Source organism: Rana temporaria, chromosome 5 (genome assembly GCF_905171775.1).
Source record: "Rana temporaria chromosome 5, aRanTem1.1, whole genome shotgun sequence".
NCBI classification, from domain to species: domain Eukaryota; kingdom Metazoa; phylum Chordata; class Amphibia; order Anura; family Ranidae; genus Rana; species Rana temporaria.
In genome coordinates, this window is record NC_053493.1 from 579,064 (window position 1) to 605,270 (window position 26,207).

The 26,207-nt window shown below is 47.6% G+C and overlaps 1 protein-coding gene across 1 annotated transcript; it reads left to right on the forward strand.

Moving 5' to 3' along the window:
* The first annotated feature begins 574 nt into the window (after window positions 1-574).
* Window positions 575-22,716, forward strand: LOC120939736 (E3 ubiquitin/ISG15 ligase TRIM25-like). The gene is made up of 2 exons (XM_040352068.1): window positions 575-816; window positions 20,392-22,716. Exon 2 carries the CDS (start codon window positions 20,496-20,498, stop codon window positions 22,023-22,025), a length of 1,530 nt encoding a protein of 509 aa, XP_040208002.1. The 5' UTR covers window positions 575-816; window positions 20,392-20,495; the 3' UTR covers window positions 22,026-22,716.
* Window positions 22,717-26,207: the final 3,491 nt, after the last annotated feature.

Consider the following 26,207-nt stretch of genomic DNA (forward strand, 5'->3'; position numbering starts at 1 on the left):
GCAGGAATTCTGAGCTTATCATTGGAACTACTGGCAGGGATTCCTAACTTACCATTGCAAGTCCTGGCAGAGATTCTTAACCTACCATTGGAAGTACTGGCAGGGATTCTGTGAAAACCACGAGAAGTACTGACAGATATTCTGAGCTTATCATTGGAACTACTGGCAGAGATTCTTAACCTACCATTGGAAGTACTGGCAAGGATTCTGTGAGTACCATTGGAAGTATTGGCAAGGATTATGAGTGAGAGTACCATGAGAAGTACTGGCAGGTATTCAGAACTTACCATTGGAAGTACTGGCATGGATTCTGAACCCACCATTGGAAGTACCGGCAGGTATTCAGAACTTACCATTGGAAGTACTGGCAGGGATTCTGAACTTACCATTGGAAGTACTGGCAGGTATTCAGAACTTATCATTGGAACTACTGGCAGAGATTCTTAACCTACCATTGGAAGTACTGGCAAGGATTCTGTGAGTACCATTGGAAGTATTGGCAAGGATTATGAGTGAGAGTACCATGAGAAGTACTGGCAGGTATTCAGAACTTACCATTGGAAGTACTGGCAGGTATTCTGAACTCACCATTGGAAGTACTGGCAGGTATTCTGAACTCACCATTGGAAGTACTGGCAAGGATTCTGAACTCGCCATTGGAAGTACTGGCAGAGACCAGCCAGGAAGCTGTTATATCAATCAGCAGGTGGGATCGGACGACGCCTAACACTGCCAGACCAGCACAACATCCAGACAGGAAAGGACTACACGTCTGTGGAAGTTCAGGTGACAGAACAACCTCACATGGGGCCTCAGGTAAGCCTAGCCCTCCATGTTTGTAAAACATGAAATAGCAGATTGGCTGCAGAGACAACAACCTGCCCCCCTCACACCTCATTATGGTGCCTCGTCACATTTATAAGACCATTCTGGAACATATAGGTGTTAATGGGCCCTCCGATCCACTGCTGGGGCCCCAGAAATCCCACATGGCTATATTCCTCTACAATGTCCTCAACATGGAACATCAGATCTATAGATCCCTGGAGGACCTGATCACTCAGCCATTGATTGGACTGTTCAGATCCTCACCCCCCCCCCCCCCAGATCCATATGATGGGGATTGTATGGGGTTAGTGAAGATACGGGGCCACGCACGTCTTTAGGGGAGACCATTGGTGTTATATAACTTTCTGATTTTAATTTTTTCTGGAAAACGGCATTAAAGGACAAAACATCCATAGAAATCGATATTCACTTTGGGCTGGATTCAGATACATTACGCCGCCGTAAATTTGGGCGCAAGTTCCGTATTCAGAAAGAACTTGCGCCCTTAGTTACGGCGGCGTAACGTATTTGGTCCGGCGTAAGCCCGCCTAATTCAAATGGGGATGATGTGGGCGTGTTTTATGTATATTAACTGTGATCCCGCGTATTTTACGTATTTTACGAACGGCGCATGCTCAAAATTACGCCGCAAGTCGTCATTGCTTTAGACGGGAACGTAACTTATGTACAGCCCTATTCGCGAACGACTTACGCAAACAACGTCAAATTTTCAAAACTCGACGCGGGAACGGCGTCCATACTTAACATTGGCTATGCCTCATATAGCAGGGGTAACTTTAGCGCCAAGCGGCCAGCGTAAATATGCAGCCTAAGATATGACAGTGTAAGACACTTACGCCGGTCGGATCTTAGGGAAATCTATGCGTAACTGATTCTATGAATCAGGCGCATAGATACGACGGCCCGCACTCAGAGATACGACGTTGTATCTCCGTTCTGAATCTGGCCCTTTGTGTGCATGTTCGGCCCCTTTCACACGTGTGGACCCTTTGTTTAACCTCTTCAATACCGTGCACTCCCCTCCCCCCTTCCTGCCCAGGTCAATTCTCAGATTTCAGCGCTGTCACACTTTGAGTGACAATTACGCGGTCGTGTAACACTGTACCCGTATGACATCATCATTTTTTTCACACACATAGAGCTTTCTTTTGCTGGTATTTAATCACCTCTGGGGTTTTATTCTTTGCTTAAATAAAAAAAAGTTAGTTTCTGTCAGTAAATTTGGTAAATAAGTAATTTTTCTCCTTCACTGATGGGCACGGATGGACAGCACAGATGGGTGGCATCGCTGGGCACTGACTGGCATCGCTGGGCACTGGGAGGCACTGACTGGTGTCAATGAGGGGCACTGACTGGTGTCACTGGTGGGCACTGACTGGGGTCACTAGTGGGCACTGATTGGGGTCACTGACTGGCATCACTGGTGGGCACTGGTGGGCACTGACTGGGGTCACTGGTGGGCACTGACTGGGGTCACTAGTGGGCACTGATTGGGGTCACTGACTGGCATCACTGGTGGGCACTGGTGGGCACTGACTGGGGTCACTGGTGGGCACTGACTGGGGTCACTGGTGGGCACTGACTGGGGTCACTGACTGGGGTCACTGGTGGGCACTGCTGGGGCTGCACTGGTGGGCACTGCTGGGGCTGCACTGGTGGGCACTGCTGGGGCTGCACTGGTGATGAATGTCCTGATTCTATGTTCTGGTCTCCCCTGTGAGGAGATGTCGCTGATCGTCTCTCTTTGCCTCCCGCTCTGTCAGTGAGAGGATTGGAGACCTGATAAACGTCACTTCCATGTTTACATGTGACCGGCTGTGATTGGACACCGCCCATCACATGGATAAAGTGCAGCGGCAGCTCTTTACCGAGATCGGGGTCGTGCCACACCCCCCCGCTTGCGCAGGAGAGCGGTGACACTGGGGCGACGTCCCAGAATTCAGAACTTCTGCCACCTCCAGCACTGGCCTCTAGTATCTGCACACACTAACCCCCCCCCCCCCAGCTCTGCGTATACAACAGAGGAGGGAGTACGCCCTTACGCCCGCCCGCTTTAGGCTACGCCGTCGTATATAAGCAGGCAAGTACATTGAGAATCATTACTTGCCTAGCTAACTTACGGCGGCGTAGCCTAAACAGGCTAAGCTACGCCGCCGCAAGTTTGCACCCAGGTACCTGAATATGGCTATTTGTGCGTAGCGCACTCTTAAACCCTACCATTTGTGCGCAGTGCACCCCTGAACCCTGCACTTTGTGCGCAGTGCACCCCTGAACCCTGCACTTTGTGCGCAGTGCACCCCTGAACCCTGCACCTTGTGCGCAGTGCACCCCTGAACCCTGCACTTTGTGCGCAGTGCACCTCTGAACCCTGCACCTTGTGCGCAGTGCACCCCTGAACCCTGCACTTTGTGTGGCGCACTCCTCAACCCTGAACCCTGTGCATAATGTACTCATGGTGTGAGGAACCCAGGACTATGTCCGCTATCAATGCTTCCTCTGTCCAGAACCAGCACTATCCAAGACTCTTTAGCCCTCCCAGTCACCAGACAACACCTCAGTCTTGGAGTACATCAGGAATAGCTTTTTAACCGGTTAACGCCCGCCGCATGTATATGTACGTCCACAGAATGGCACGTACAGGCATATGGGCGTACATGTACGTTCCCGCCTTTCCGCGGGTCAGGGGTCCGATTGGGACCCCCCCCCCCGGTACATGCGGCGGTCGGTAACCTGCGGGGAGCAATCCGGGACGAGGGCGCGGCTATTCGTTTATAACCGCCCCCTCGCGATCGCTCCCCGGAGCTGAAGAACGGGAGAGCCTTATGTAAACACGGCTTCCCTGTGCTTCACTATGGCGGCGCATCGATCGAGTGATCCCTTTTATAGGGAGACTCGATCGATGATGTCAGACCTACAGCCACACCCCCCTACAGTTGTAAACACACACTAGGTGAACCCTAACTCCTACAGCGCCCCCTGTGGTTAACTCCCAAACTGCAACTGTCATTTTCACAATAAAGAATGCAATTTAAATGCATTTTTTGCTGTGAAAATGACAATGGTCCCAAAAATGTGTCAAAATTGTCCGAAGTGTCCGCCATAATGTCACAGTCACGAAAAAAATCGCTGATCGCCGCCATTAGTAGTAAAAAAAATAAAACTATCCCCTATTTTGTAAACGCTATAAATTTTGCGCAAACCAACCGAAAAACGCTTATTGCAAAAAGTAAAAAATATTGAATTTTTTTCAAAATTGTCGCTCTATTTTTGTTTATAGCGCAAAAAATAAAAACCGCAGAGGTGATCAAATACCACCAAAAGAAAGCTCTATTTGTGGGGGAAAAAAAGGACGCCAATGTTGTTTGGGAGCCACATCGCACGACCGCGCAATTGTCTGTTAAAGCGACGCAGTCCTGAACTGTAAAAACCCCTTGGGTCTTTAGGCAGCATATTGGTCCGGGGCTTAAGTGGTTAGAAATTTATTTTTGGGTGAACTTCCACTTTAAATGCATTTTTTGCTGTGAAAATGACAATGGTCCCAAAAATGTGTCAAAATTGTCCGATTTGTCCACCATAATGTCGCAGTCACGAAAAAAAATCACTAATCGCCGCCATTAGTAGTAAAAAATAAATAAATAAATAAATAAATAAAACTATCCCCTATTTTGTAAACGCTATAAATTTTGCGCAAACCAATCGATAAACGCTTATTGCGATTTTTTTTTAGCAAAAATAAGTAGAAGAATACGTATCGGCCTAAACTGAGGAACAATTTTTTGTTTATATATGTTTTTGGGGGATATTTATTATAGCAAAATTTAAAAAATATAGAATTTTTTTCAAAATTGTCGCTCTATTTTTGTTTATAGCGCAAAAAATAAAAACTGCAGAGGTGATCAAATACCACCAAAAGAAAGCTCTATTTGTGGGGAAAAAAAAGGACGCGCAATTGTCTGTTAAAGCGACGCAGTGCCGAATCGCAAAACCTGGCCTGGGCATTTAGCTGCCTAAAGGTCCGGGGCTTAAGTGGTTATTTGAGATCTCGCACAAATATATACACAAGGGGGTAGATTCAGTAAGATATGCGCATTTTTTACGTAGGCGCAGGGCACCGTTTTTGCCCTGCGCCCCCGCAAATTTACTGCGCTACCCTCGATTCAGGGAGCAGTAGCTCCGTAAATTGCGTAGGGGCTCCGGCAAAATGCCTGGCGTAAGCGCGCGCAATTTAAATGATCCCGTAGGGGGCGGGAATCATTTAAATTAGGCGCGTTCCCGCGCCGAGCGTAGTGCGCATGCTCCGTCAGGAAACTTTCCCGACGTGCATTGCGGTAAATGACGTCACAAGGACGTCATTTGCTTCAAAGTGAACGTGAATGGTGTCCAGCGCCATTCACGATTCACTTACGCAAACAACGTAAATTTCAAATTTCGCGACGCGGGAACGACGGGTATACTTTAGCATTGGCTGCCCCTGCTATAGAAGGGGCAGCCTTGCGCAAAAAAACGCTGTACGCAAACGACGTAAACTGCGTACGCAGGGCTCACTTAACGTTGTGAATCGGCGTTGGTATGCAATTTGCAATACTATACGCTGACCACTACGGGAACGCCCCCTAGCGGCCATCGCAAGAATGCAGCCTAAGATATGCGGGCAGAGCCTTATGCCGCGCAGATCTTAGGCTGCAGTCGGCGTAACGAGCTTTCCGAATACAGAACACTCGTTGCGCCCGGGCAAGTAAGCAATTGCGCTGCATAACTATGGTTACGCAGGCGCAATTGCTCTCTGAATCCGGGCCAAGGATGACAATACAAATTGTAACCAGAAACCTAATTAACATGAGCTAACTATCTAATCATTTAGACAGCTATGGTGACGCGGGGACATGGCCTTTGAGTTCCTAGCCTTGCTGCCTCCTTGCTCCCTAACTACAATACACATTATCACAAATCAACACAGAACTCCTTCACACAATAGCAGAGTTCATTAACACAGACAACAATGGGTGAAAGACTTGGAGCCCACGCTATTCTTATTTACAATAAACACATTATAGCCGACAGACAGACAGGTAGGTGGAGTTGATGACATCAGCGTCTTCTATGAGCCCCAAAATTATGAAGCCATCACTATAATATGGCGTATACAGGGTTTGGAAAAAATTGGAAAACAACTGCGCTAAGATGTAAGTACTAATTGAATAAATAAGAATAGCCTAAAGCTATTTTGATAAGCAGCAACTAACCTGCAAACTAAGGGCCAGATTCACGTAGAAGAGCGGCGGCGTAACATATCGTAGATACGTTACACCGCCGCAATTTTTCATCGCAAGTGCCTGATTCACCAAGCACTTGCGATGAAAACCTACGCCGGCGGCCTCCGGCGCAAGGCAGGCCAATTCAAATGGGCGTGTGCCATTTAAATTAGGCGCGCTCCCGCGCCGGACCTACTGCGCATGCTCCGTTTCCGAACTCCCGCCGTGCTTTGCGCGAAGTGACATAATTTTTTCGAACGGCGACGCGCGTAGCGTAATTCCGTATTCCCGGACGGCTTACGCAAACAACGTTTTTTTTTTAAATTTCGACGCGGGAACGACGGCCATACTTTATACAGCAATGCGATTGCTGTATAAAGTTAAGGCACCAAAAAAAACGACTAACTTTGCGACGGGAAACTAGACTAGCGGCGACGTAGCGAACGCGAAAAACCGGCGTGGATCGGCCGTAACTCCTAATTTGCATACCCGACGCTGGTTTACGACGCCAACTCCCCCCGGCGGCGGCCGCGGTATTGCATCTTAAGATCCGACAGTGTAAAACAATTACACCTGTCGGATCTAAGGGCTATCTATGCGTAACTGATTCTATGAATCATCCGCATAGATAGAACAACAGATACGCCGGCGTATCTGCTCTGTGGGCTGGATTCAAGAAGCAATTGCGCCTGTGTAACCATAGTTACACATGCACAATTGCTTACTTGCCCCGGCGTAACGAATGCTCCTGATTCAGGAACCTTGTTACGCCGACTGCAGCCTTAGATATGCACGGCATAAGGCTCTTATGCCCTCATATCTTAGGCTGCATTCTTGCGATGGCCGCTAGGTGGCGTTCCCGTTGTGCTCAGCGTATAGTATGCAAATTGCATACTAACGCCGATTCACAACGTTGCGCGAGCCCTGCGTACGCAGTTTACGTCGTTTCCGTACGGCGTCTTTCGCTTAAGGCTGCCCCTGCTATTGGCAGGGGCAACCAATGTTACGTATACCCGTCGTTCCCGCGTTGCGAAATTTCAAATTTACGTAGTTTGCGTAAGTGATTCGTGAATGGCGCTGGACGCCATTCACGTTCACTTTGAAGCAAATGACGTCCTTGCGACGTCATTTGCCGCAATGCACGTCTGGAAAGTTTCCCAACGGAGCATGCGCTCTACGATCGGCGCGGGAACGCGCCTAATTTAAATGATTCCCGCCCCCTACGGGATCATTTAAATTTTGCGCGCTTACGCCGGGCATTTTGCCGGAGCGCCCACGCAATTTACGGAGCTACTGCTCCGTGAATCAAGGGCAGCGCAGTAATTTTGCGGGGGCGCAGGGCAAAAACGTTGCCCTGCGCCTCCGTAAAAAAAGCGCAATTCTACCTGAATCCAGCCCTGTGAATCTGGCCCTAACAGTGAACAAATTGGAAAAAATAAATAGTCGCGCTAAATCTAAGAACACCTATGACAAAAATAGGTATGAATACTGCCACAAAAGGGAGTGTACCCTGTGCACATACTGTATGTAAAAAACTTTTGAAAGACATTGATACAGCTCATTGTAACGGTCACCACCGTTTACGACCTTCCATCACATCCAAGACAGCTTATCGACACTCCGACCAACAGGACCCGATCCATCCCATTCCCCCAGAATCAAGACGAGACGCGCAGCTCTGTACCGGACCTTTAGGCAGCTAAATGCCCAGGCCAGGTTTTGCGATTCGGCACTGCGGCGCTTTAACAGACAATTGCGCGGTCGTGCGACGTGGCTCCCAAACAAAATTGGCGTCTTTTTTTTCCCCCCACAAATAGAGCTTTCTTTTGGTGGTATTTGATCACCTCTGCGGTTTTTATTTTTTGCGCTATAAACAAAAATAGAGCGACAATTTTGAAAAAAATGCAATATTTTTTACTTTTTGCTATAATAAATATCCCCCAAAAACATATATTTATATAAAAAAAAAAATTCCTCAGTTTAGGCCGATACGTATTCTTCTACCTATTTTTGGTAAAAAAAATCGCAATAAGTGTTTATCGATTGGTTTGCGCAAAATTTATAGCGTTTACACAATAGGGGATAGTTGTATTGCATTTTTATTATTTTATTTTTTTTAACTACTATTGGCGGCGATCAGCGATTTTTTTTCGTGACTGCGACATTATGGCGGACACTTCGGACAATTTTGACACATTTTTGGGACCATTGTTATTTTCACAGCAAAAAATGCATTTAAATTGCATTGTTTATTGTGAAAATGACAGTTGCAGTTTGGGAGTTAACCACAGGGGGCGCTGTAGGAGTTAGGGTTCACCTAGTGTGTGTTTACAACTGTAGGGGGGTGTGGCTGTAGGACTGACGTCATCGATCGAGTCTCCCTATAAAAGGGATCACTCGATCGATACGCCGCCACAGTGAAGCACGGGGAAGCCGTGTTTACATACGGCTCTCCCCGTTCTTCAGCTCCGGGGAGCGATCGCGACGGGGCGGCTATAAACAAATAGCCGCGCCGTCGTCCCGGATCACTCCCCGAGGTAAGCCGCGCGCAGCGGGGGGGGGGGGGGGGGGGGCCCGATCAGACCCCCCCACCCGCTAGAAGGCAAGGACGTATATATACGCCTATCTGCCTGTATGTGCCATTCTGTGGACGTAAATAGGCGTGCGGCGGGCGTTAAGTGGTTAATGGTTCACTCTCAGCTTTTAGACAGTTTTCAAGGCACATGAACAATTAACTCCCCACCCACACATCACACCTTGGGGGGCTTCAATCACATTCTTTGAGCTAATTACTAAACATTCTAGACATGTCGGCGCCGGGCTATAATTATCATGACCTAATCACTGCACATTCCTTCATTAACAGAACTCAAACAAAACACCATCACACAATGATCTCTTCTCAATCCACATCCCTAGACAGACGTTCTGTCTCCGCATACAGCTTGGCAAGTTCCATTACACATTTTATATCAATAGAATTCCATACAAAGCAGCATCACACAATGAGAGGTCTTTCAGAAGCAGACTCAATTAGCATGTCACTAGTCAGGGCTAATCATAGAAATGAGTCGCTATTGACTGGTTGGGTCACAAATAACCAACAACTTGCAATATCTCAAGATCCTGCAATATGAACTATCAGTGATGTCCCCTGTCCTGTAATTTAGGATATAATTTCTCAGTCACCCTATGGCCCTATCGGACATAAGGTGACCCTAGACATAAGACTCCTTGGTGACGCCGGTACAGGAGTACCCCTCATCCTTCCAAAGTCTCTGTTTGTCCCGGGTCATTCTGTTACACTCATCATAAATGCCCAATAATGAGTGAACGACTTGAACATAAGTGAAAAACAAAATGAAATGTGAATCACAATAGATAATCTCATAAAGATCAGTGGCGAAGTGCCCATATGTGGTAAAGTTTTTCACTTAGGCCTCATTCACACAGGCGGACTGTGTTGCTACGGAGTCCGCCTGCTCCCGTCAGCTCAGCGGGAGATCTCCGCTGCGCCGACGGATGACAAACTCCTCTCTGCTCACTGAGTGGGGAGGGGCTTGTCGGGCACCGCTGTGTCCCATGGAACGATCTGATGAAAACGGACAGCTTGTCCGTTTTCATCAGATCTTACACGATCCGATCCGGATGTGGACGTGCCCCCCATACGTCTGTTTTTAGCGGATCGGATGTCAGCGGACATGTCTCTGCTGATATCCGACGCTCCATAGGGATGCATGGAGCGGCCGTTCAGGTCCGTGACAGACGGACCCGAAACGGCCCGTAGTGTGAATGAGGACTTATGTTCAGTTCGTTCACTCATTATTGGGCATTTATGATAAGCTCTATCAAAGTCTTTTACATACAGTGGCCCAGATTCAGAGAGCAATTGCGTCTGCGTAACCATAGTTACGCAGCGCAATTGCTTACTTGCCCCGGCGTAACAAGTTCTCCTGATTCAGGAACCTCGTTACGCCGACTGCAGCCTAAGATATGCGTGGCATAAGGCTCTTATGCCCTCATATCTTAGGCTGCATTCTTACGTTGGCCGCTAGGTGGCGTTCCCGTTGTGGTCAGCGTATAGTATGCAAATTGCATACTAACGCCGATTCACAACGTTACGCGAGCCCTGCGTACGCAGTTTACGTCGTTTGCGTACGTCGGGTTTCGCGTAAGGCTGCACATGCTAAAAGCAGGGGCAGCCAATGCCAAGGATACCCGTCGTTCCCGCGTCGCGAGGTTTGAAATTTACGTAGTTTGCGTAAGTGAATCGTGAATGGCACTGGACGCCATTCACGTTCACTTTGAAGCAAATGACGTCCTTGCGACGTCATTTACCGCAATGCACGTCGGGAAAGTTTCCCGACGGAGCATGCGCTCTACGCTCGGCGCGGGAACGCGCCTAATTTAAATGATTCCCGCCCCCTACGGGATCATTTACATTAGGCGCCCTTACGCAGGGCATTTTTGAAGAGCGCCCACGCAAATTACGTGGCTACTGCTTCATGAATGAAGCGTAGCGCAAATAATTTGCGTAGGCGCAGGGTAAAAAGGGTACCCTGCGCCTCCGTAAGGAGCGCGCAGCTGTACCTAAATCTACCCCAGTATGTGCACAGGATACACTCCCTTTTGTGGCAGTATTCATATATACAGGATTCCCAGAGTTTTGTGTTTTGGGGGGGCATGGACTTGAATCCAAAGTAACATTACTTCAAGGTCCCCAGGCATACACCTCGCAAAGAGTATTGTTCCCTTAACCACTTCCCTACTGGCCCATAGTAAAATGACGTCCACAAAGAACCTCTACCATTCAGAGTGGACGTCATATGACGTCCTGGGCTTTGTGGGGGGGATATCTGAATGATGCCTGCAGCTAGAGGCATCATTCAGATATCCTTCTCTTGTGCCGGCGATTCTGCACAACGTAAGAACGATCATAGCGGCGGTTCCGCCGCTAGATCGTTCTTACAGGCGGCGGGAGGGGACATCCCCCCCTCCCGCCGCCATCCAGTGCTTCTCCGGGCTCTCCCGTGCCATCGGGGGCCCGGAGAACGAATCGTCCGGCACTCGCAGGAAGCATAGAGATGACTGGTGACCAGATGGTCACCAGTCATCTCTATGACCGTCGGAGGACCCGGGCGCGCTGTGATGACGTCACGCCCGGGTCCCCGTAAGTAAACAAAGCCGCGATTGCGGCTGCTAAGCAACGGTAAACATGAGATCTGTGAATTTTTTTTCATGATCTCATGCTTTCAGGCCTGGAGGAGAGATGTGAGGTCTTATTGACCCCGCATCTCTCCATAAAGAGTACCTGTCACACACATTCCTATTACAAGGGATGTTTACATTCCTTGTAATAGGAATAATAGTGATAAAAAAAAAAAAAAAACAAGTGTAAAAAAAGAAATAAATATGTCAAAAAAAAAAAAAAAAATTTTTAACGCCCCTGTCCCCAGTAGCTTGCGCGCAGAAGCGAACGCACACGCAAGTCCCGCCGACATATGTAAACGCCGTTTAAACCACATATGTGAGGTATCGCCGCGTGCGCTAGAGTGCCAGCAACAATTCTAGATCTCCTCTGTAAATCTAAACTGGTAACCTGTAAACATTTTCAAAGCTTTGCCTATGGAGATTTTTAAGTAACGAAGTTTGGCGCCATTCCACGAGTGTGCGCAATTTTAAAGCGTGACATGTTGGGTATCTATTTACTCGTGTAACATAATCTTTCATATTTTACAAAAAAATTGGGCTTACTTTACTGTTTTGTTATTTTTTGAATTCATGAAACCTTTTTTTTCCAAAAAAAAGGCGTTTTAAAAATTATTGCGCATATACCGTGCAGAATAAAAGGTTTCAATGACCGTCGTTTTATTCCCTAGGGTGTCTGCTAAAAAAACATATATAATGTTTGGGGGTTCTGCGTAATTTTCTAGCAAAAAAATTATGATTTGTACATGTAGGAGAGAAGTGCCAGAATAGGCCTGGTATGGAGGTGTGTATAAAAGCCCCGTATGGAAGAGGTTAAAATCCAGGGCCCATAATCAGAAGTCAATAGGCTAGCATTCAGTCCTCTCCAAAAGCCTCTGTCCCGGCTAGGTCTGTCACACATCTCCCCTTTCGGCAGGAGACTAACACCGGAGGAGACCCCAGACGGGTTGACTCTGAAGTTAGTCCATAGTTCCATTCCCCCAATGCCGGTATTCACACAGTACCCCAAACAAATGGTCCCAAACAGAGCATTACTCACCCAGCCAACCTCTGTCTCTCTCAGAGAACATACCCACCGCTGGGGAGAGGCCTAGACTGGCCCTTCTCCCTGGAGTCCTTCCAGCCGCTGGAGAGAAGACAGGGTAACTGGGCTTACTCCGTCATGCTGTTGGGGATCTGGGCCGATTGCCCCCCATCCCTGGAGTATACAAGTGGGGACTGAGGTCCCATCCACTTTAAGGCTCCATTCACATCTAGGCGGACGAAATCGCGGCGTTTTGTCCCGCGAATTGCGGCGGCAAATAGCGGCGTTTTGTACCGCGATTTGCGGCGACAAAACGCCGCGATTGTCCGCCTAGATGTGCCCCTAGGATGTGCCCCTCTATGGAGATGGTCCCCAAACGCCGAAAGCCGCCTGAAAAAAGGTCCGGGACCTTTTTTCAGGCGACAGGCGGCCGGCGTTCAGCGTGGAGATGTGAACCATCTCCATAGAGGGCAATGTGTTTCCAGCCCTCTGGCGGCAGCGGCGTCACACTACAGGCGACAAAACGCCTAGGTGTGAATGGGGACTTGGTAGGTAAAAATCCCCTAGTGCTTGCAAAGCAAGGCTGACATCCTCCTGTCTCAGTGCTGCACCAATTTCTGGGGTTGTGTCAGTGAAGACTGAAGTCCCATCCACTACCACAGGAACTCCCTCTTCTGTTAGTTGAGGGCAGAGGCCAGCAGAACTCTGCTCTGTTGCCAGCTCTTCTGCTGGGTTGCTGTGAGTGGAGACCGCAGTCCTATCCCTGATATGAGCTCAAGCTGCAGTTGTGTGCAGAGGCAAGCAGAATTCTGCCCTGTTAGCACTTCAGCTGAGGACCCCACATCATCCACTCTGGCTAACTTTTGGGGAGTCACTGTCACCTTCTCACCATGGGCCCCTAGAACTACTGCAGGTGTGGGGAAGAGGTCTTGGACCCTCTGTCCGGTGGCCAGCGCTTCAGCTGAAGGAGTCTCTTGTATCTCTGCAGATGCTGCTGTTGGTGCTGGGCAGAGCCCAGTAAAGTTTGGCCCTGATACCAGCTCTTCTGCTGGAAGCTCACCAGGTTGTTCTTCCTCAGCAGAACAGTCTATCAAATCCCCAATCTGTATAACAGGTGTTTGGGGATAGAGATTCACCATCTCCTGTCCGTAGAATGAAGAAGTGGTTACTGGTGCTGGGCAGAGCTTAATGATGTCTGGCACTGGTGCCAGCTCTCCTGCTGGGTTGGTGGCATCATTCTGGGGTGCCATCTGCTGCTGGGAAGGGACCATCTCCTTCTCACTCTGGGCCTCCGGAACCGTTGCAGGTGTAGGGCAGAGGTCTGTCCAGTTGTCAGCACATGAGCTGCATAAGTTTCTGGTGATGCCACAGATGCTGCTGGCAGAAAATCCCATGTCTCTGAGTATTGTGGGAGAAAGGTCAACTGCCTCTTCTCTCCAGGAGGCTGATGCTGCTGTTGGTAATGGGCAGAAGCTAGCAGGGATCTACCCTGTTGTCAGCACTTCAGCTTTGGAGATGGCAATCTCCGGAGTTTCTACTGCCGATTCTCTGGCATGCTAATGAACGCATTCTAGCAGTTTCCTTATGTTCTTTCCAGATGCTGTTCCTTCCTTAACAAATAGTCCAGATCAGGTTTAAGCTCTGAAACCCCTACAAGACCGAGCATAGCCTCTCTGTGTTCTCACAGGTCCTCAAGGGTAGGTTCCCCTTCATCACCAAACCCAAAACAACCTGTAAGGCTCTCCCACAGCAATCCAGGGCCACCAAAGTCATATTCCATCCGGAGAGCATTCTGTTGTCTCCCCTAAATATTCCTCCTCCGCGTGCCATTGCAGAGCCCGATAACAATTGTCCAGCTCTATCTCCTGCATGACCAGCCTGTCCAACTTGGTCACCCATTGCTTTTGGGGCCGCTCTCCCAGGAATTGCATCCATAACTCCCGTTGTTCACTGGCCTGCTGCTCTGAGGTTGGAAAGCACTTGCTCTGTTGCATACCAGCAACCTGGAGGGCTCTAATCCAGTGCCTTTCCCGAATCTGCTGCCTGACCTCCAGGTATTCATCCACAGACCTGGTGTATGCTGAAAGGATGATCTGCAGCAGCCCCGGGAACTCTGATGCCAGATCCATATCTCCCCCGGGGTGACTGAAATCTATGCCAATCTTGGAAATGGGTGGAGGTTTGGATGTATCCACAGCCAGGAAGCACGATCCCGCTGCTGCCACCAGTTGTGACGAACCCATGTCCTCCGTCAATGCTTCCTCTGTCCAGAGCCAGCACTATCCAAGACTCTTTAGCCCACCCAGTCACCAGACAACACCAGTCTTGGAGTACATCAGGAATAGCTTTTTATTTGAGATCTCACACAAATATATACACAAGGATGAAAATACAAATTGAAAAACAGGGGCAGAGTTATCTCTGCCCCAGGACAAGCAATGTCCTAGGCAGGGAAGGAGGGTACTGTAAGCGATCACAATGGGCAGAAGGCTTTAACCACTTCCCCACCAGCCGCCGTCTGGAAACGGCGGCAAGGTGGTTGCTTAACTGGGGGTCGCCGTTCTGAAACGGCGCCCCGCAGAAGCAGCAATGCGCGCCGCCTCGGGCGCGCACACAGAAAATTCTGTGCACGCCGGGTCTATGAGACCCGGCGCTAAACAGATCTAGGTAAATGACCAGCAACAACGGTCATTTACCATGTGATCGCGCCGTCCAATGACGGCGCGATCACAATGTAAACAAAGGAGGTCAGGGAAAGTTTACCTCCTCTCCTCACACAGTATCAGCGGGAGAGAAGAGGAGATAAACTGTGAGTTTATAGTGCCCATAGTGTCACATCAGTGCCCAATCTGTGCCCTAAAGTGCCCAATCTGTGCCTAAAGTGCCCAATCTGTGCCTAAAGTGCCCAATCTGTGCCCAACAGTGCCACATCTGTGCCCAGTAGTGCCACATCTGAGCCGCACCAGTGTCACCAGAGCCGCACCAGTGTCACCAGAGCCGCACCAGTCACCAGAGCCGCACCAGTCCTATAATATTGCCACAACAGTGCCGTACCAGTGCCGCCTGTGCCCACCAGTGCCGCCTGTGCCCACCAGTGCCGCCTGTGCCACCAGTGCCGCCTGTGCCACCAGTGCCGCCTGTGCCACCACGGCCACCTGTGCCCACCAGTGCCGCCTGTGCCCTCCAGTGCTGCCTGTGTCCACCAGTGCTGCCTGTGTCCACCAGTGCTGCTAATCGGTGCACACCAGAGCCACCTGTGCCCACCAGAGCTACCTGTGCCGCCTGTGCCCACCAGTGCCGCCTGTGCCCACCAGAGCCACACCCGTGCCACTACAGTGCACATAAGTGCCGCCTGTGCCCACCTGTGTCCACCAGTGCCACCACAGTACAGTACTCTGCAGTACAGCCTCACCAGCCACCAGTATGGCAAAAACATTCTTTACCGGCGAGCAGGCCGTACATCTTCTACTTGCCATGAGCGATGAGAGCAGCGAGGAGTCTCTGTCCGATTCTGATTCGGCCTATGAACCCGTTATAGACAGTGGGTCCGATTCAGAATCTGAAGAAGAACATGTGCCCAGGAAAAAAAGGGGTGCTGGCGTGGAGAAGCGGCCTGCTCCCAGACGCGCAGGGCCGTCCACCTCAAGCGCTGTGCCTACCACCCCAAGCGCTGTGCCGTCCACCCCAAGCGCTGTGCCGTCCACCCCAAGCGCTGTGCCGTCCACCTCAAGAGCTGTGCCGTCCACCTCAAGAGCTGTGCCGTCCACCTCAAGCGATGTGCCACTGCAACAAAGCCCAGGCACCAGTAGGGAGTCATCTCAGCCCCAAAGGGATAGGGGCCATGCCAGCCTTCCCTATGGCCTTCAAAACCCCCTGTGGCTTCCCCCTAATTCCGGAGCAGCAAATATCCCCCCCTTCACTGCCCAGCCAGGTGTCCAGGTGAACACAGAAAACTTTTCTATGATTTATTTTTTTAATTTACTTTTCACCGAAGATTTCCTATCCTTCATTGTGGCCCAGTGCAATCTCTACGCACAACAGTACGTAAGAAGTAACCCTGGTTCCAGATATGCCCGCCCCTTTGAGTGGAGAGAACTAACCGTGGACGAATTTAAAATTTTCTTAGGCCTAACCTTTACTATGGCACTTTCAAAAAAAAAACAATTGTACTCCTACTGGTCCACCAAACCCATTCACCACATGCCAATCTTCTCCTCCCTTATGCCAAGATCCCGATATTTAATAATTATGCGGTTCCTCCACTTTAACGACAACGCCCAGTGCCCTCCCCGAAATTACCCTGCTTTTGACAAGCTATATAAAATTCGACCACTTCTAAATTTTTTCGCTCAACAATTTCCCCAATTATATACCCCTGACCAGAACATATCTGTGGACGAGTCCCTTGTCAAATTCTCAGGCAGGCTGGGCATCAAGCAGTTCATCCCCAGCAAAAGGGCCCGATATGGGGTTAAAATGTACAAGCTTTGCGACAGAGCCACAGGGTACCTCTACTCATTCATGGTGTATGAAGGGAAGGACTCCCAACTGCATCCCCCTGAATGTCCAGAGTATATGGGAGTCAGCGGAAAAGTGGTCTGGGATCTGATGTATCCACTCTTTGGAAAGGGATACCACCTTTATGTGGATAATTTCTACACCAGCTTGCCCCTGTTTCGCTGTCTTTACCTTCGGAATACCCCAGCATGTGGCACAATAAGACCCAACAGGAAAGGCTTCCCGCAAAAACTGGTGGATCAAAAGCTCAGACGAGGGGAGTCTGCAGCATTGAGGAACCAGGAGATATTGGCTGTCAGGTGGAGGGACAAACGGAACGTCCACATGCTCTCATCAATCCACAATGACACCCACGTGGAAGTCCCCAAAAGAACCGGCCCAATCCAAAAACCAAAATGCATCTATGACTATAATTTGTTCATGGGGGGAGTGGACTTCAATGACCAGATGTTAGAACCCTACCTGCCCACAAGAAAATCCCGCCACTGGTATAAGAAAGTGTCCATTTATTTTTTTAGTTTGGCCTTCTACAAGTCCTATGTAATTTACAAAAAATCATCCGAGAACCCCGTATCATATCTGGACTATCAAGAAGAAGTCATCACCGCCCTTTTGTACCCTGAAAACCCACCGGAAAATATTCGCTCTGATTCTGTGAGCAGACTGCACGAGCGTCACTTTCCTGAGCAAACCCCCTCCCGTGAAACAGGCAACAGAAATCAGAAGAGGTGCCGGGTGTGCTCCAGAAGAGGAATTTGAAAAGACACCACGTATTACTGTCCCGATTGTCCTTCCCAACCAGGCCTCTGTATTGGAACATGTTTCCGCCGTTACCATACGTTTCTTCATTATTAGGGACGTATGGTTAACGCAATTCTAATTTCCTGTAATTTCCCCCCCACACCCCTTATGCCACTGCACTCATACCTCTGCCTTCTCCGGAACCGACCATGGCCTGTTATACGACCACTCTTTTGCCTAACCCTAAACATACTTCTGCCTTCTCCGGAACCGACCATGGCCTGTTATACGACCACTCTTTTGCCTAACCCTAAACATACCTCTGCCTTCTCTGGAACTGACCCTGGCTTGTTATACGACCACTCTTTTGCCTAACCCTAAACTGTACCTACCTCTGCCTGCTCTGGAACTGACCCTGGACTGTTTGACCACGTTTTTTGCCTGCCCCTTGGATTGATCTTTTACCCTGCTATACTAGTGGGAACACAGGGGTCTCACATATGTGAGGGGCTCCAGAATTGTTTTTCTGGATGAAAAAACTAATTTTTTAGTTTTCTCATTCCCGGATTAGGGTCTGGTTGCCCGGAGGCTTCAAAGAGATTTGGGTGGGAGAAGCCTCTACCCCTGTCCCCATTCCCCTACCCATGGCCCGCTACTTGGACCATGTTCCTACCAGGACAAATATTTTGCCACTGCTGGCACTGTACTGGCTATGGACAATATTCCTGCCTGCTGCCTGCTGCCTGGACAATTCCATTCACTGTCGCTGACCAGTGACCACGTCCCTGCCTGCTGCCTGGATCGGGGCTCTCCTTCTGTGGACAATTGCACTACTAAAACCACAGGTAATCTTCTTTTTTTTTTACCCATTACTCAGCAGAATGTATTTTAGGGTGTAATTCTTGGTATGTACATGCTGTGTTAGAAATATGAAGGCCCTTCAAAAATGTGATAGATTGTAAGGAAATTGGATGTGTAATTTATGTCCCTAGAACACCTGATGGTGCTTCTTGGATGTTGGGCCTCTGTATGTGGCCACGCTGTGTAAAAGTCTCACACATGTGGTATCCCTATACTCAGGAGGAGCAGCAGAATATATTTTGGGGTGTAATTTTTTCTATGTACATGCTATGTGTTGGAAATATCCTATAAATGGACAACTTTCTGTAAAAAAAAATGCGTTTTTATTTTTTTCCACATTTTCCAAAAACATCTGGAAAAAAATGAACTGTTCAAAAGACTCATTATGCCTCATAGATTATACGTTGGGGTGTTAGCTTTCCAAAATGGGGTCACTTTGTGGGCGTTTCCATTGTCCTGGTGCTCCAGGGCCTTCAAAAGTGTAATAGGTGGGTGAGAGATTAGATGTGTAATTTATGCTCCTAGAATGCTTGAAGTTGCTACTTCGGTGTTGGGCCTCTGTATGTGGCCACGCTGTGTAAAAGTCTCACACATGTGGTATCGCCATACTCAGGAGGAGCAGCAGAATATATTTTGGGGTGTAATTTTTTCTATGTACATGCTATGTGTTGGAAATATCCTATAAATGGACAACTTTCTGTAAAAAAAAATGCGTTTTTTTTTTCCACATTTTCCAAAAACATCTGGAAAAAAATGAACTGTTCAAAAGACTCATTATGCCTCATAGATTATACGTTGGGGTGTTAGCTTTCCAAAATGGGGTCACTTTGTGGGCGTTTCCATTGTCCTGGTGCTCCAGGGCCTTCAAAAGTGTAATAGGTGGTTGAGAGATTAGATGTGTAATTTATGCTCCTAGAATGCTTGAAGTTGCTACTTCGGTGTTGGGCCTCTGTATGTGGCCACGCTGTGTAAAAGTCTCACACATGTGGTATTGCCATACTCAGGAGGAGCAGCAGAATATATTTTGGGGTGCCATTTGTGGAATATACATGCCATGTGAGAGAAATAACCTGTTATAATGACAATATTGGTATGAAAAAAAAAAAAAAAAATCTTGATTTTGCAAAGAATTGTGGGAACAAATGACAACTTCAAAAAACTAACTATGACTCTTACTAACTACCTTGGAATGTCTACTTTTCAAAAAGGGGTCATTTGGGGGGTATTTGTACTTTATTGGCTTGTTAGGGTCTCAAGAAATGAGAGAAGCTGTCAGTACTTCAGGTGTGATCAAATTGTTCAATTTTCAGAAATTGGTACCATAGCTTGTAGACCCTATAACTTTCACCCAGACTAAATAATATCCAAATTTTTTTTTTTTTTTACCAAAAATATGTAGCAGTATGCATTTTAGGCCAAATGTATGAGGAAAAATTCATTTTTTACAAAATGATATGATAGAAATGAAGAAAAATTCATTTTTTTACAAAATTTTCGTTCTTTTTTCATTAATAGCGAAAAAAAAAAAAAACCGCAGAGGTGATCAAATACCACCAAAAGAAAGCTCTATTTGTGGGAAAAAAAGGACAAAAATTTCATTTGGTTACAGTGTTGTATGACTGAGTTATTGTCATTCAAAACGTGAGAGCACCAAAAGCTGAAAATTGGTCTGGTTATTAAGGGTGTTTAAGTGCCCAGTTGTCAAGTGGTTAAATGAGGAAAGGATTAACATTCATTGCTATTACTTTGCATGCAGGAGTGGGGCATGTGGGGGGGTAACTTTCATTGCCATTATCACTAATGCAGGACTGGGGGATGGGGGTTGACTTTCATTGCCACTGATCGCCTGACCTCCCCCTTTCTTAGATTGGTGGCCATGGTATATCTGCATTTTTTTTGTATGTTTGTGGTTCTAATAGGAGTTCATTATTCTTACAGACATGGGCTCTAAGACTAGCCAAGGCTGACCGGGTACAGAAGAAGCCGTATTGACCCCCGTTGAGTGTCCTCAGCTTTTTACCTTTTCTCTTCTGCTGTCAGCGATGGCGTCCGCTGATCCGGGAGCTGAGCTGAAATGTTCCATCTGTCTGAAAGTTTATACGGATCCTGTAAAGCTGACCTGTGGACACAACTTCTGCCGGGTCTGCATAGATGGTGAGCTGAATGCACAGAAGGGGTCTGGATCTTATTCATGTCCTCAGTGCAGGAAAAGGTCCAGGAGACGTCCTACACTGCAGAGGAACATAACCCTACATAACATGGTGGAGGCTTTCAGGTCTACACAGCCAAGTCAGGAGGAGACCCGGATCCTCTGTACTTATTGTCTTCACTCTCCTCTACCTGCTGTGAAATCCTGTCTGATCTGTGAAGCTTCTCTGTGTGAGGACCACCTGAGAGTCCACAGCAAGTCCCCAGAACACGTCTTCTGTGACCCAACCACCTCCATGGAGAACAGAAAATGTTCCGTCCATAAAGAACTCCTTAAATATTTCTGTCCTGCAGATTCCTCCTGTATCTGTGTGTCCTGCAGTTTGGCCGGAGCACATCGGGGACACCAGGTGGAGACTATGGATGAGGCTTCTGAGAAGAAGAAAAAGACACTGAGGAACGTTCTGCAGAAACTGACCACAGAAAGAGAGGAAACTGATAAAAGGGTCCAGAGTCTGAAGGAACACGAGAAAAAAGTGGGAAAATTACAGGAAAAGGCAGCCGGTGTGGCAGAGCGCGTGACCGCGCTATTCAGAGACCTCAGGAGACAGCTGGAAGACCTGGAGAAGAAGGTCCTGAGTGAGATCTCCGGGAGGGCAGAGCGGCTCTTGCTCTCCTTGTCTGATCTGATCAAACAACTGGAAATAATGAAGGAGGAGCTTTCCAGGAAGATGGATCACATCGAGGAGCTGTGTAACGTGACGGACCCCCTGACTCTTCTACAAGAATCGGGGGACTTGTGTGGTCCTGAGCATGGAGATAATGGGAGACCTCAACTCCCCCATGATGGGGGTGATCTGGACATAGCTGGCATCTCACACACAGTACAAGCCGGGTTATCTGCTATGATGAGAGGGATAAATGTCTACCTTAATATACGGGAATTTAAGGACGTAGTACTAGATATATCCAGAGCCCATAATAGTCTAAATAAAAAGCCGAATAATCAGAGGATTGTTCAGGAAATAAGCAGAAGAGGATTTTCCTCGGGGCGCTGTTACTGGGATATGGATGTCCAACAACCAGAGTGGTGGATAGTCGGGGTGTGTTATCCCAGTATGGAAAAGGGAGGAGATCGGGGAGTCATAGGATACAATAACAAGTCTTGGGGTTTGCATTGGTACAATACTTGGTGTTACGTGACCCATGACAATAAAAAGATTAAGTTACCTGGCATTGTCTTGGGTAAGCAAGTCAGAGTCTATTTGGACTATGAGGCCGGCCAGATCTCCTTTTATGACCTGTGGGACCACACTCTGCACCTCTACACCTTCACCGCCACCTTCACTGAGCCCCTCCATGGTGCATTGGCTCTATGGAAAGGTCCAAAAACCACACCCAGCGTGGGTCTGCAGAAAAACTGAACAGAAACGTGAATCAGGTTAATTGTTCAATCTATGGAATTATCCTTTTATAAAATAAGAGTACTAATTATACTCACAAACCAACGTGTAATACTGTACATGCTCATCAATGCAAATCCAGGAACAGAACATCAGAATTCTTGCATATCATCTCATCAAAAGATGAAGCTGCACAGATCTGGAAGGCTGACGTATTTCGAGAGACAATTTCCTCTTGGCTCTGAGGAAGAGGGTATGTCCCTCGAAACACATCAACCTACCAGATCTGCTTATCATTCCATTGCATCAAAAGATGGAGCTGCAAGATCAGGAAGGCTGGTGTGTTTTGAGGGACATACCCTCTTTCTCTTGGCTCTGAGGAAGAGGGTATGTCCCTTGGAACATGTTGGCCTTCCAGATTCGCTTATCTCATCACATCTAAAGATGGAGCTGCACAGATCTGAAATGCTGACGTCTTTCGAGGGCTATTCCCTCTTCCTCAGCGCCAAGAGCTCACATTGGCCTTCTAGATCTGCAAATCATCCCATCAAAAGATGGAGCTTCTCAAACCTGGAAGGTTGACATATTTGGAGGCACGTGCTCTCTTCCTATTGGCTCTGAGGAAGAGGGTATGCCCCTTGGAACATGTTGGCCTTCCAGATCTGCATCTTTCGAGGGGTATTCCTTCTTCTTCGGCGCCAAGAGCCCACATCGGCCTTCCAGATCTGCGTCTTTAGAGGGGTATTCCCTCTTTTTCGGTGCCAAGAGCCCACATCGGCCTTCCAGATCTGCATATCATCCCATCGAGTCAAAAGATGGAGCTTCTCAAATCTGGAATGTTGACATATTTGGAGGCATGTGCTCTCTTTCTATTGGCTCTGAGGAAGAGGGTATGCCCCTTGGAACATGTTTGCCTTCCAGATCTGCGTCTTTAGAGGGGTATTCCCTCTTTTTCGGCGCCAAGAGCCCACATCGGCCTTCCAGATCTGCATATCATCCCATCGAGTCAAAAGATGGAGCTTCTCAAATATGGAATGTTGACATATTTGGAGCCACGTGCTCTCTTCCTATTGGCTCTGAGGAAGACGGTATGTCCCTGGAAGCACATCAACCTTCCACATCTGTTTATCTCATCACATCAAAAGATAGAGCTGCACAGATCTAGAGGGCTGGCGTCTTTCGAGGGACATACACTCTTCCTCAGAGCCAATAGGAAGAGAGCATGTGCCTCCAAATATGTCAACCTTCTATATTTGAGAAGCTCCATCTTTTGTTGAGATGATATGCAGTCTTGATGATGTTCCTGGATTTGCTTTGATGAGTCTGTATACACGTTGGTTTGTGAGTATAATTTGTAAACTTATTATATAAATAAAAGAGGTGCACAAAAAAGGGGCCTGCAGCGCACTTCCCGGCGCTAAGGAACAATGTATCAACTGTTAGTGAGTGATAACTAATAGGGATGTATACCACACAATAAATAAATGAATCAAAAATAGTCCCACATCTATCTGTAGCAGCAGCTGTTGAAAATAAATGGAAAACCATTTAAAACACAAAACAAAGTATCAAACCATAGAACAAAAGTCCAATGGATAAACAGCGCTAGATATGTTGGATGAAGTCCAATTCCTCAAAGTCCAAAGAGAGAGATAAGATTTCTAGGGTGATAAGTGATCCTAGGACAGATAATGTAGTGCACCCTACACACTCTAATTATATGACTAATAAATAGTATATAATATATATTGCACCAGTCTTAGGAGGGCAGCAAAGCTCTGTGCTTTTAATCTGGTCAATAATGGAACAGTGAAGAGTCTATTGCATTCGAGTGCCACCTCTGAGCGCAGGAGGCGTTCTTTTCTGTTCATTATTCCATTATTGGGATCTTCTGGGTGGTACCACTAACATGTTTCCTGAATCTGATGTTCTTGATGCCCAAATCTCTGCACCTCCTTGCTAGCTGCGTTGTTAGATGGCTGTGGAAGCCGATGGGGCACCATAGACGGCACCTAGGAGGATAGGACACAATGCTACATCTACTTTGTCTTCTAGGGAACGGAACACATTCATAAAAACTGAAGAAATCTTCCTCAAGTTGGAATTTGAAGATCACAAAATGTTGTACCACCAACCTTCATTTCCACAATCTCACCCCCACTTTCCTGCTACAGAAGCTATGAAGGGTAAATCTAAAGTCTAAATATGTTTGTGACGTCGAATAGGCACCGGCGGAGGTAGAACCAGCGCACTCTGTAATCAGCACTCAGCAACAGACCTGGTTTGAGGATCGCTCAACCTCTGCAATACAAATCTGTGCGAGGACGCGAGTGCTGAGGGGTGCAACTGTTACTCAGCTCTGCCAGTATAGAGCAGGGAAGGGGCAGAAAGAAAGGACTTTCAGTGAGGGAACAAAGTATTTGATCGGCTGCTGATTTTGTACATTTGCCCCACTGACAAACGATCAGTCTAATTTTATTGGTCGGTTTATTAGAACAGTGAGAGAATAACAACAAAAATATCCAGAAAAACACATTTAAAAAAAGTTATAAATTGATTTGCCTTTTAATGAGTGAAATAAGTATGTGAACCCCTCACAAAACATGACTTGGTAGTTGGTGGAGAATCCCTTGTTGGCAATCACAGAGGCCAGACGTTTCTTGGAGTTGGCCTCCAGGTTCTCACACATCTCAGGAGGGATTTTGTCCTCTTTGCAGATCCTCTCCAAGTCATTAAGGTTTCCAGGCTGGCGTTTGGTAACTCCAACCTTCAGCTCCCTCCACATATTTTCTATGGGATTAAGGTCTGGAGACTGGCTAGGTCACTCAGGAATAGAGGGGTAGCGGCTGCTAGTACCTTAGAACCACACAAGCTATTACCCAGGTGGTGCTGTATTTATGCTGTAGGGGTAAGGGCTAGGTAGTGCAGTGTTTATAGGTGGTGCAGTGTTCATGCTGTAGGGGGTAGGGGCTAGGTAGTGCAGTGTTTATAGGTGGTGCTGTGTTTATGCTGTAGGGGTAAGGGCTAGGTAGTGCAGTGTTTATAGGTGGTGCAGTGTTTATGCTGTAGGGGTAAGGGCTAGGTAGTGCAGTGTTTATAGGTGGTGCAGTGTTTATGCTGTAGGGGTAAGGGCTAGGTAGTGCAGTGTTTATACAGTAGGGGTAAGGGCTAGGTAGTGCAGTGTTTATAGGTGGTGCAGTGTTTATAGGTGGTGCAGTGTTTATAGGTGGTGCAGTGTTTATGCTGTAGGGGTAAGGGCTAGGTAGTGCAGTGTTTATAGGTGGTGCAGTGTTTATAGGTGGTGCAGTGTTTATGCTGTAGGGGTAAGGGCTAGGTAGTGCAGTGTTTATAGGTGGTGCAGTGTTTATGCTGTAGGGGTAAGGGAGCAATTAAGTGTTAATAAGAAGTGTTAGATAAAGGTTTAATGTGAGAAAAAGTTGTTAAAGGGTACATAATCCCGAATGACGAATGTATTGAATTTGTCACCTTTTAATTCTGATGAATATCAAAATTGTTTAGTTATAATAAGCGCAAGAACTACCTGTTGATTCTGCCAGAAACCCAAAGCTGTCCCCTGCATAGCTCCTGTGTTATCTCAAGGAGTGTAATTGGCCCTCCCAGGTCTTGCCTTTGACTACAGAACAATTGGTTCCCATGTTGCGGAGAAGCGGGTGAGAGATTCAGTCATTTAGCAAAAGACATGTGGGCAGGGCTGACACCATTTAGTCTGGAAAAATGCTGTGTGTCGTCAGGGAGATAAGGAGAGGAGTGGATTTCTTGCAGATCAACGGGTCTTTAAAGTAATAAAACACAGAGAAATTAGTGTTTTTTTTTTTTTTTGCCCGGACATCGACTATGTGTTGGTTTTCAGGGTGTGGCTACGTTTGGGAGTCAGGGACATGTGGGGAAAATTTCGGTCAGTAGGATCACCAAGACAAATAGAGAAGGTTCCTCAATGGGGTCACCAGGACAGATAGAGAGGTCACTCAGAGTGGGGACACACCTCACATATTACTGTGCACAGGGCAGCTGCTCCTATTGCCCACCCCTTGTCCCGGCCCTGTCAGTCAGTAGACTTTAATTGGTCCATTATTACATTTATTTTCTGTATTATAAATCTCATATTGTATAAATATGGCGGTAAATCTGTGTGATACAATAAAAGCATCAGAAGAGATTGTGGTCATGTGATGATTGATATTG

What these genes read in the sequence shown, in the direction of transcription:
- LOC120939736 (XM_040352068.1), top strand. Translation starts at nt 20,496, where the DNA reads ATGGCGTCCGCTGATCCGGGAGCTGAGCTGAAATGTTCCATCTGTCTG.